At 42.9% G+C, this 12,343-nt stretch overlaps 1 protein-coding gene across 2 annotated transcripts in view; it reads right to left on the reverse strand.

The window, feature by feature from the left end:
- The window catches only part of ppef1 (protein phosphatase, EF-hand calcium binding domain 1), a 159,409-nt gene that overhangs the window by 31,165 nt on the left and 115,901 nt on the right, over positions 1-12,343 (reverse strand). For both annotated transcript variants that reach the window (XM_067992435.1, XM_067992434.1), the window contains 2 exons: positions 7,235-7,341; positions 1,983-2,146 (listed from right to left, as the gene is read on the reverse strand). In XM_067992435.1, the coding sequence (XP_067848536.1) occupies positions 1,983-2,146; positions 7,235-7,341 (271 nt within the window). The remainder of the gene's footprint in view (positions 1-1,982; positions 2,147-7,234; positions 7,342-12,343) is intronic.

The raw sequence follows: 12,343 nt of genomic DNA on the forward strand, positions 1-12,343 counted from the left end.
CAGCCAATTCTTTTTCAAGAAGTTAAATCTGTTTAGTAATTTTACTGCTTGTGGTTTGTTCATTTTAAATGATTGTCCTTTAGTTCAAGTTAAATAGTTTGACTGCATCTACTTTGTCTATACCTCTCATAATTTTAAATATAATACCCTTCAAAGTTATTTTCACTAATGAAAACTAATTCAGCTCAGTACGTCTCTCTTCATAACTTAAGAGTCCAAGTCCCTGAATCATCCTTGTTGCTTTTCCCTGAAACCCTTCGACCATCTTGGAAGCCCAAAACTGCTCACAATATTTCAAGTGTGGGAGCCAATTTTCCTGACCTTTGCCCTAGGGAACATTTATTTCCAGGCACAATGGTCAAGAACAAGAGGTGGGCACACCCGATAAACCTGGTCTCAACCCCCTGTACTTTGTCACGGAATTTCTGTGCCTTTCCCGGAGAAATGGACCAGAGGCTGAAAGAAAAAAGACTTGCATTTATATAGCGCCTTTCACAACCTCAGAACATCCAAAAGTGATTTACAGACAATTTTTTTTTATTCGTTCATGGGATGTGGGCGTCGCTGGCAAGGCCAGCATTTATTGCCCATCCCTAATTGCCCTTGAGAAGGTGGTGGTGAGACGCCTTCTTGAACCGCTGCAGTCCGTTTGGTGAAGGTTCTCCCACAGCGCTGTTAGGTAGGGAGTTCCAGGATTTTGACCCAGCGACGATGAAGGAACGGCGATATATTTCCAAGTCGGGATGGTGTGTGACTTGGAGGGGAACGTGCAGGTGGTGTTGTTCCCATGTGCCTGCTGCCCTTGTCCTTCTAGGTGGTAGAGGTCGTGGGTTTGGGAGGTGCTGTCAAAGAAGCCTTGGCGAGTTGCTGCAGTGCATCCTGTGGATGGTACACACTGCAGCCACAGTGCGTCGGTGGTGAAGGGAGTGAATCACTTTTGGATGTTCTGAGGTTGTGAAAGGCGCTATATAAATGCAAGTCTTTTTTCTTTCAGCCTCTGGTCCATTTCTCCGGGAAAGGCACAGAAATTCCGTGACAAAGTACAGGGGGTTGAGACCAGGTTTATCGGGTGTGCCCACCTCTTGTTCTTGAAGGGTGGTGGATGGGGTGCCAATCAAGCGGGCTGCTTTGCCCTGGATGGTGTCGAGCTTCTTGAGTGTTGTTGGAGCTGCACTCATCCAGGCAAGTGGAGAGTATTCCATCACACTCCTGACTTGCGCCTAGTATTTAGGATTTTTTTTTTTAACAACCAGGAGAAAGACTTTATTATATTTATGGTCTGAGAGACAAACCATTAAAATCAACCCTGCCTCCCCACGGAAGTTTTGTCCTTTTGATATTTACTGCCTTGAAATATGGGATTTGGGATCTGTGTCTCTGGATGCAGATGTGGGTAGTTTAACATATTGCAAGTTCAAAAGCACAAGTATACTGCCTCATTCTAAAGCAACCTCCATTTGAATCAGCCAACTGATAGTTACAGGGCTATTGGGGAAAGAGCCGGGGAGTGGGAGTAATTGGATAGCTCTTTCAAAGAGCCAGCACAGGCACGATGGGCTGAATGGCCTCCTTCTGTGCTGTAAGGTTCTATGAATTACAGGATTGTGAATATTTAGCTTTGAAATAACTTGGATATAACTTCTGATTCAATCTCATCTCCAGATATGCTACAAATCAACAAGAGGCTTCTGGGATTCAAGGCCAACAATATTTGTACATAATTTGGTTCTTGTTCAGACAAATGTTGAAATTACTGTAAATTATATTTGTTTTATTAACAAACCTAAGGCTCAGGCCCATAGTGCAATATCCTAAATACCTACCAATATTAAAAAGACTAGGACAACTGTCAAGGTAAATATATAAAGTTGATATATAATAATATTAATATATTATGTGGTGTACTTTTCCTAAGCAAGATTCAAATGACTTATAGTTATAGTGTCAGGTGCCCATAAGCCTATTATTGATCCGTTTTTTACCTCTTTCATGGGCTGCTCAATCTGAAGGTCTTCAAAGCTCGATAGGTATTCCACACTTCCTTCAGCAGTGACATGTACCAGTCTGGAGCGTAGGGTCCTCCAGGGAAGCTTTAAATGTAGCACAGATTCCACAGCTGAGGCCCACTCACTGGTCGAAATCCTCCCTGAGAAATCATATGGGGTAGAAAATAAATCCTAGACCGTCTTTCAAGTAATATTTTATTGTTATGTTTGCGACCTGTCTGCAGCGTTTGCCACAATTGACCACACCCTAAACATTCACTCCCTTCACCACCGGCGCACTGTGGCTGCAGTGTGTACCATCCACAGGATGCACTGCAGCAACTCGCCAAGGCTTCTTCGACAGCACCTCCCAAACCCGCGACCTCTACCACCTAGAAGGACAAGAGCAGCAGGCACATGGGAACAACACCACCTGCACGTTCCCCTCCAAGTCACACACCATCCCGACTTGGAAATATATCGCCGTTCCTTCATCGTCGCTGGGTCAAAATCCTGGAACTCCCTTCCTAACAGCACTGTGGGAGAACCGTCACCACACGGACTGCAGCGGTTCAAGAAGGCGGCTCACCACCACCTTCTCAAGGGCAATTAGGGATGGGCAATAAATGCCGGCCTGAACGAATAAAAAAACCACCATCCTCCTCCAACACCTCTCCTCCGTCGTCCAGCTGGGTGGGACTGCCCTCGCCTGGTTCCATTCTTATCTATCCAGTCATAGCCTGAATCTCCCGCAATGGCTTCTCTTCCCGCTCCCTCATCATTACCTCTGGAGTCCCCCAAGGATCTGTCCTTGGCCCCCTCCTATTTCCCATTTACATGCTGCCCCTTGGTGACATCATCCGAAAACACGTCCGATTCCACGTGTACACTGACGACACCCAGTTCTACCTCACCACCACCTCCCTTGACACCTCCACTGCATTTGATTTGTCACACTGCTTGTCCAAGCAGAAATGTCCTCCAATTAAACATTGAGAAGACCGAAGCCATTGTCTTCAGTCCCCGCCACAAACTCTGTTCCCTAGCCTCCGACTCCATCTCTCTTCCTGGCCACTGTCTGAGGCTGAATCAGACCGTTCGCAACCTTGGCGTTCTATTTGAACCTGAGATGAGCTTCTGACCACATATTCGCTCCATTACCAAGACCGCCAACTTCCACCTCCATAACATCGCCCGTCTCCGCCCCTGCCTCAGCTTATCTGCTGCTGAAACCTTCACCCAGGCTTTTGTTACCTCTGTACTCAACTATTCCAATACTCACCTGGCCGGCCTCCCATAAATTTGAGCTCATCCAAAACTCTGCCACCAGTATCCCAACTCGCACCAAGTCCTGTTCACCCATCACCCTAGTGCTCACTGACCTACAATGACTTCAATTTAAAATTCTCATCCCACCTTGACCTCACTCCTCCCTATCTACGTAACCTTCTCCAGCTTTACAACCCTCTGAGAACTCTGCGTTTCTCCAATTCTGGCCTCTTGCGTTTCCCTGATTTCCATCGCTTCACCAATGGCGGCCGTGCCTTCAGCTGCCTAGGCCCTAAAGCTCTGGAATTCCCTCCTTAAACCTCTCCGCCTCTCTCTCCTCCTTTAAGATGCTCATTAAAACCCACCTCTTTGACCAAGCTTTTGATCACCTGTCCAAATATCTCCTACTTTGGCTCGGTGTCAAATTTTGTTTGATAATCGCTCCTGTGAAGCGCCTTGGGACGTTTTACTATGTTAAAGGCGCTATATAAATGCAAGTTACTGTTGTTTGTGTAACAAATGCGTTTATTTCAAAATAAAAGGCAATTATGAGCTTAAGGCTGATCACCCGTAGAATGTTTCAGTCTCAGAGCTGATTTGGAACTCTTTCTGAAGTAAGGAGGGAGGTAAGGCAGCTTTCTGAGAGCAGGAAGAGGACCAACATCCATTAAAATCCACCATATTTTACAAGGGCCAGTGTATCTCCTATGCAGTATCAGTTTGGAAGGTGTTGGGTTAGCGAGAGAAGGTTTGAAGCAGTTCTTAGTTATTAGTTAATGCCATATAGTTACACAGTTCGTAGCAGCATACTATTACCATTGTTGTAGTGGTGTGTTGGGAGGCCGAGCTCTGTGCTTGCCGACACGTGCGACTTTGCTCACTGTCTTCCAACCACCTGGGACACTTCTACAGTTAGAAAGCAGCTGACTGGACAGTCAGCTCTTTTCTATCATTACAAAGTTTAAGGCAATTCAGTTTTTAAAATGTAACAGTAAAGTTTAAAAGCTGAGGTTCACAACACTCGCAGTATCCTGCTGCTGGGTGTGCACACCATCAGAAATACCTGCAAATTTTTTCGGGTTATATATGTGTCTTCAGTTTGTGCCACACAACATTGCTTCATAGCACTGCACCACATACAATATAACGGTACCATTAAATGAGCTATTAGGAGGAGGTGGAAAGGTTTAAATACTCAAAGTAAATTGGTATAATATCCAGAGATGGTTAGCAAAGTCATAGATACATTTAAGGGGAAGCTGGATTAGTACATGAGAGAGAAAGGAATAGAAGGATATGCTAATCGGGTGAGATGTAGGGTGAGAGGAGGCTTACATGGAGCATAAACACCAGCATGGACCTGTTGGGCCAAATGGCCTATTTCTATGCTGTAATTTCTATGTCATTCTATGTAAAGTCTAGATTTGCATTTTTTCTGTATTCTTTTATTGCATTGGTTAATATATGATACTCATGTGGCCTGGCTGTACAATTTTGGAACACAATAAAACAAAGGTTATAAAAACAAAACAAACAATCTGATTATAGGGACCATTAGATAACAGAAGAGGTTTAAACAATTCTCTACTACAACTGGCCTATTGATGTGTGAAGAGCTTTCTGCACCATTGTCATCAGAAGATCGTAGAGGCCTGATGTGATTTTTTTTAAAAGCTATGCATCATGTTCTTACAGGCTCACTGTACAGATTAGGATTCAAACACAAACATTACTCAACACCATTGTCAGCAAGACATTGTCTCCATTTGAGATGACCTTTTAAATGCTATGGATCTGAAACAGTGAAATCAATGTACACAAGGGTCCACAAACAGCAATAGATTAGCATTTCAGGTAGAGACCTAATTGGATAGCTCTTTGAAAGAGCCGACCCAGGCACGATGGGCCGAATGGCCTCCTTCCTTGCTGTAAGATTCTATGACCCTTTGTTGGAACTCCATTCTGCTGAGGGATTTCCATGTGAAACATTAACCTAGTTGCTGATGGACGGGCTGTCTATTTCCAGCATTTCCTGCTTTTATTTTGGATTTCCAGCACTTTTAGTTGCTCTCTCTGAAGCACAGTGCAAAGATGCATTGCTGCTGCAGTGTTACTCTGTGCTGTGAAGTGGTAAGACATGAGTTCATGCCCAGAAACCTCCACATGCTGTGTTCCAAATGTCAGCTGCACCATAGGGGAAGGTGCAAAGGCGGCCCACAGGGATGGGAGGAAAATTGTGCTTTGCTCTTTCACACTTCTTACTGAAATTCATAGAGTGCAACTGTCAGATATCTGGGAAAAGGTCACCTTAGTGGGCTATGCTGTTTTGGACAGACAGACTGACAGACCGACAGAAAACAGGAAAATATAACATTACCAACCGCATCATATGGTGTGTTGCACCATCCATACTTTCCATATATAGATCCCACATTACAACAGTGACTACACTTCAGAAAGTACTTCATTGGCTGTAAAGCACTTTGGGACACGTAGGTTGTGGAAGGTGCTATATAAATATATTAACTGAATGATGATCATCACCGTGCCTGTCAAACTTCAACTACAGTGTTGAAGCATGTTCTTTATTTCAGTTTCCCAGTAATTATTTTATTAAAGGAGACAAGCTGGGTTTACATTTTGCTTACTATCCTATCCCTCCAGAGAAACTGTTGTCAGACATAGCCAGCTGCAGTAGTTCCATCAATCCACCTAATAAAATCCTCTCTCAGGCTAAGAAGAGTCCCCAAAGTACCAAATATAATCAGATCTCACAAATCAAAACTGGCTCACGCAGAGAAAGAAAGAAGCTGCATTTCTAAAGAGCCCTGTCAAATCCTCAGGACACTTCAAAGTTCTTCACAACCAATGAATTATTTTTGAGGAGCAGTCAGTGTAGTTTCAAAGGCCTGTTCATCATATCAAAATAAAGGAATTCCCATTGAGAAACACATGCAGGTCTGAGTAAAAGTAGCAGCAAAAGTACTGAAAAGATCGCTATACAGGCAAAGAAATACCAGCCTTCAGTACCAGCTCAGAAATGGCCTCCTCCATGTAGTAACTGCCTCAGGGACACCTTACAGCAGCTCTTACAGTTAGTGATATAGTGGCGGTAATTATTCGGGGTGGGTTTGGGACGGAAATGGAGGGGAATCGGATGGAGGGATTAACGACGTCCCTTGACCTCACTTAAAGGTGGCAGCGTGAGTTTTTTGGGCAGAGAATGCAGGTGCAATTATTTTGAGGCTGTAGCCTTTAAGAATGTATTTACTCTGTTTATGCCCCAGAATCTGCCCCAAAAGGGCCGGTTGTTCAGCATAGAATTTAGGCCCTGATCTCCTTACAAAACAACGGTATTTACACTTCAAACTTAATTAATTGGCTGTGAAGTGCTTTGAGGCATCCTGCAGAAGTTGAAGGGGCTTCTGTAAATACAAGTTCTTTCTTTAGAGAGGAGGAGGTTAAGGGGGCAAGTTTCTTATGGTATGTGAAGCATTGAATGGCATAGATAAGGTGAATCCAGAATATTAATTTAAGGTCAGTCCAGACAGCAGATTAGTGAAAAGTAAATTTTGAAACAGATGTTAGGAAAAAGATCCTTAATCAAAGGTTGATAAATGTTTGGAATAATCTACTAGGTAAAGTAGTGGAATTTAAGACTTTAAGGGAGTTCAAGATTTAGGTGGATGCATGGCTGGCTGAGCTGAAGTACTACAAAGGGATGTATCGATGTACACCTCCCACAAGCACCATTCAATCAAATTATACAATGGCACCTAAAATATACATGGCATATGCTCTTCCATAACATGTGCAAAAGTACACTTTCACAAAATGTATATGTGAATGTACACTTTCACAAAACATAGGTGAATGTACATTTCTGAGAATTCAATGAAAAAATACAAAGATTAAAAAAGAAATACAAGAGGGAAACGCTCAATGTGCAAAATTGCTTCTTCTCTTTCTTATGGTTTTACCTGTGTTATCTTTGTCATATTGTTTGAAGGCAGCGATAACTTCAGATTTATATGCGTACACCTTTTCACGCAAGGACTTTAAGGCAGATGCTTCAACCACACTCACTCTTGATATGAAAAAGAACAGAATCAATATATAAAGGATCTAATTGTTCAGAAAGTTAAAAGAAATACATGAAATTTAAGACTGCACTGCTAGCTCCTGCAAATCTTAAGTTTGTAAAAGATAAAAACATTCAAAGTTAACTTTAAATTTAACCTGAGAAGTTGCCCACAGGTGTACACACCTGTTAATGGATAATATTCCAATTCCTGCAATTCAGAATGAAGAGCCATTACAATCGAAACAATACGGGTATTTAATTTGCAAACCATGTAAAATCATTTCTAAGAATGTTTTAAAAGTGGGAGAGGAGGGTGCCAGGTAAGAGACGGGAAACAGAGAGGTCAGGGCTTTAAGCACTGTCAAAGGGGTAAGATTTTAGGATGTTTTTGAAGAAAGAGAGAGAAGGATCAAGGCAAAATGGTTTTGGGAGAGTTTTCCAAAAAGCACGGATGCAGTGACTGAAAAATTGATGGAATGAGAGAGCCTGGGGTGAACAGTAACACAACATTAAAAGACTGGAAGGTGTGGACTGGGATCTGTGACAAGAGAAGATTGCTGAGATAAGGTGAACCAAAACTATGGAGGGATATCAAAAAGAGGGGAAGGACTTTGTCATTGATACATGGGGTACTAGAGTCTGGACTTTGCAGGTACAGGGGTGACAGATTTGTGGGATTTCGTGCATGCGAGGACTTGAGTGACAGAGTCCTGGATTAATTTAAAAAGCCCCTCCCAGTCCAGTAACCTCAACTACTGAGAAGGACAAGATCAGCAATATCATGGGAACACCATCACCTTTAAGTCACACAGCATCCTGACTTGGGCATATACTGACGTTCCTTCATCATCGCTGGGTCAGAATCCTGGAATTCTCTACCTAACACCCTTGGGGGAGCACTGCAGCGATTCCAGGAGATGGGCCAGCACCACCACATTCAATAGCTAAATTCACCCTGTAAACATACACAAAGGATTTCCTGAATCCGCATCCCTCACACAGTGCATGTTGGGAATTTGGGCAGGGTGCTCTGCAGGATTTACTGTCCATTAATTAAGCTCTGCATTAGGAGTGCAAATTCGGAAAATCTACCGTATACTTTTTATAAATGTGAACGAGGAACCATTTGTTAGACTATGATGAAAACACTGTGAAACCTATTCATTTGTTACTGGCAGCATACTGCTTCCTCTAAAGATCACAAGAGATGCATAGACGAGGAAGACCATTCAGCCATCTTAGTTCATCCATCCAAAAAGACTAAAGTCCCATATTGAAGCATTGAATTGTTTTTAAAAAATAATTCTCGGATTTTTGCCTCCATTATTCTATCCAGGTGTCTATTCCGTACATTGATCACTCTTTGTGTGAAAAAAAATGTCCTGATACCAGTCTTACATTGGCTATTTACTAATTTGATCCTAAGGCCCATAGTCTTTCTCTCACAATTTAAATAAAAGTAATTTTCCAGACTTACATTTTCCAAATCATTTACTATCTTATATACCTCAATAAGATCACCTCTCAGGCAGCTCCGTTCAAGGTTGATCGAAAAGAGTCAGCGTGGGTTTGTGAAGGGTAGATCATGTCCGAGGAAGTCACTAATATGGTGGACAGGTTGTGTCTATGGATGATGTCTATATGGACATCCAGAAGACATTTGATAAGGTTCCACACAAGAGGTTATTAGCAAAAATCTAAGCTCAGTAGATTGTGTAGATGGGAGGAGGAAGTTACATGTACAGATTCAGTGAGTGAGCAAAACTGGCAGATGGAGTTCACTGTGGGCAAGTGTGAGGTCATCCACTTTGAACCCAAGAAAGCTAAATCTGAGTATTTTCTAAATGGTGAGAAAGTATAGAGGAGCAAATAGATTTGTACCCATGTTGTTAAAAGCTAGTAGACAAGTACAAAAATCAATTAAGAAGGCTAATGCAATGTTGGCCTTTATCTCAAGGGGGCTGGAATGCAAAGGGGTGGAAGTTATGTTAGTTATATAATGACCCCATATAGTTAGACCCCATCTGCAGAGACTGTGTTCAGTTCTGGGCACCGCACCTCAGGAAGGATATATTGGCCTTGGATGGGGTGCAGTGCAGATTCACCAGAATGATAACAGGGCTTAAAGGATTAAATTATGAGGATGGGTTGTATAAAATTGGCTTGAATTCCCTTGAGTTTAGAAGGTTAAGGGGTGATCAAATCGAGACATTGAAAATGATAAAATGATTTGATGGGTTATATATAGAGAGACACTATTGCATCTGGTGGGGGGAATCCAAAACAATGGGACACAATCTTAAAATTAGAGCTAGGCCATTCAGGAGTGAAATCACAAGCCAATTTGTAATCCATAACCAAGATTTCCCCTGACTTTCATGTGGAAATTTGATAAATATCTTCTGGAGGTTTAGGTAAAACCCATGATAGGGCTCAACCCAGTCCAACATGGGATATAACTTCCTCAAAGAAATGAAGGAGGTTGGTCAGGCAGGACCTCCGCCTGCTGAATCCATGTTGACTGCCATTTACTAAGTTTTTGTTGTACGGATAATCTTCAAATTTACACCTGATATTCAATTCCGTGATTTTACATGGCACTGAAGGAAAACTGATGGGTGTGTAATTGCCTGTATCTGGTATCTCACTCACTGAGCATGGGAACCACACTGGTCTGTTTCCATTCTACTAGCACTTCCCCAGTGCCCAGCGACACTAATCAACCACTAACTGATTGTTAATACCTCACAGTTCTCTGCCTCAATCCCAAATACCCTGGTTTGTGTTATTTGCCACATTGCTCACAGAAAGAAACAAGGTCATAGCCCAATGATTTTCCCTCACTGCCTTCAGTTGCTGTGACATATTCAATGACATTAAGGAGCTTTTTCCCTTCGTTGAGGGTTCTATAACAAGGGGACATAGATTCAAGGTAAAAGGCGGGACGTTTAGAGGGGATTTGAGAAAGAACTTTTTCACCCAGAGGGTGGTTGGAGTCTGGAACTCACTGCCTGAAAGGGTTGTGGAGGCAGGAACCCTCACAACATTCAAGAAGCATTTGGATGAGCATTTGAAATGCCATAGCATACAAGGCTACGGACCAAATGCTGGAATATGGGATTAGAGTAGACAGGGCTGATGGCCGGCGCGGACACGATGGGTCGAAGGGCCTCTCTCCGTGCTGTATAACTCTATGACTCTATGACATTACAGCTTAACCATTAATTGTGACAAATTGGCGTCACTTTTACTACCGTACTTTAAAAACTACATTGTGGTGGTGTGTCAATAAAATTTACTTTATTTTTATGACTCATGCTATAAATTGGTGATTCCATATGGGATAACACGCTCTTCGAGATCAATAAAATAGATGTACAGCTCACTACAACAACAACTTGCATTTATATAGCACCTTTAACACAGTAAAACGTCCCAAGGTGCTTCACAGGAGCGATTATCAGACAAAATTTGACACCAAACCACATAAGGAGATATTAGGACAGGTGACCAAAAGCTTGGTCGAAGAGGTAGGTTTTAAGGAGCGTCTTAAAGGAGGAGAGAGAGGTAGAGGGGTAGAGAGGTTTAGGGAGGGAATTCCAGAGCTTAGGGCCGTCAATGGTGGAGCGATGAGGCCGGAATCGGAGGGTTGTAGGGCTGGAGGAGGTTATAGATATAGGGAGGGGCAGGACCCTTATTTCAGTCCATAGTAATTCTCAATACCTTATATCACTGACAAGTACACTAGCACATTCAAATCACCGAGGCAGGCTCTGGTGACGGTTTCACAATCTGAGGCTGAGTCACTTAAGATGCTTCAAAGCAGACACTTTAGAAAGTAACTGAAAGTTATCAGTAAAATGGCTTTGATGAAAGGACTTTTCTGTTTTCCAGGAGCCAAAGTTAATATAGAAACATAGAAAATAGGAGCAGGAGTACGCCATTCAATATGATCATGGCTGATCTTCGATCTCAATACCATATTCCCGCTCTCTCCCCATACCCCTTGATGCCTTTTGTGTCTAGAAATCTATCTCGCTCCTTCTTAAATATATTCAGTGACTTGGCCTCCACAGCCTTCTGTGGTAGAGAATTCCACAGGTTCACCACCCTCTGAGTGAAGAAATTTCTCCTCATCTCGGTTCTAAATGTCCTACCCCGTATCCTGAGACTGTGACCCCTCGTTCTGGACCCCTCAGCCAGGGGAAACATCCTCCCTGCATCCAGTCTGTCTAGCCCTGTCAGAATTCTATATGTTTCAATGAGATCCCCTCTCATTCTTCTAAACTCGAGTGAATACAGGCCGAGTCGACCCAATCTCTCCTCATACGACAGTCCTGCCATCCCAGGAATCAGTCTGGTAAACCTTCGCTGCACTCCCTCTATGGCAAGTATATCCTTTCCTGGGTAAGGAGACCAAAACTGCACACTCCAGGTGTGGTCTCACCAAGGCCCTGTATAACTGCAGTAAGACATCCTTGCTCCTGTACTCAAATCCTCTTGCAATGAAGGCCAACATACCATTTGCCTTCCTAACTGCTTGCTGCACCTGCATGTTTGCTTTCAGTGACTGGTGTACAAGGACACCCAGGTCCCTTTGTACATCAACATTTCCCAATCTATCACCATTTAAATAATACTCTGCCTTTTTGTTTTTCCTTCCGAGGTGGATAACTTCACATTTATCCACATTATACTGCATCTGCCATGTATTTGCCCACTCACTCAACTTGTCTAAATCACCTTGAAGCCTCTTTACATCCTCCTCACAACTCACAATCCCACCTAGTTTTGTGTCGTCAGCAAACTTGGAAATATTACATTTGGTTCCCTCATCCAAATCATTGATATATATTGTGAATAGCTGGGGCCCAAGCACTGATCCCTGTGGTACCCCACTAGTCACCACCTGCCACCCTGAAAAAGAACCATTTATTCCTACTCTCTGTTTCCTGTCTGTTAACCAATTTTCAATCCATGCCAGTATATTACCCCCAATCCCATG

This window comes from Heptranchias perlo, chromosome 11 (assembly GCF_035084215.1).
Source record: "Heptranchias perlo isolate sHepPer1 chromosome 11, sHepPer1.hap1, whole genome shotgun sequence".
Lineage (NCBI taxonomy): Eukaryota > Metazoa > Chordata > Chondrichthyes > Hexanchiformes > Hexanchidae > Heptranchias > Heptranchias perlo.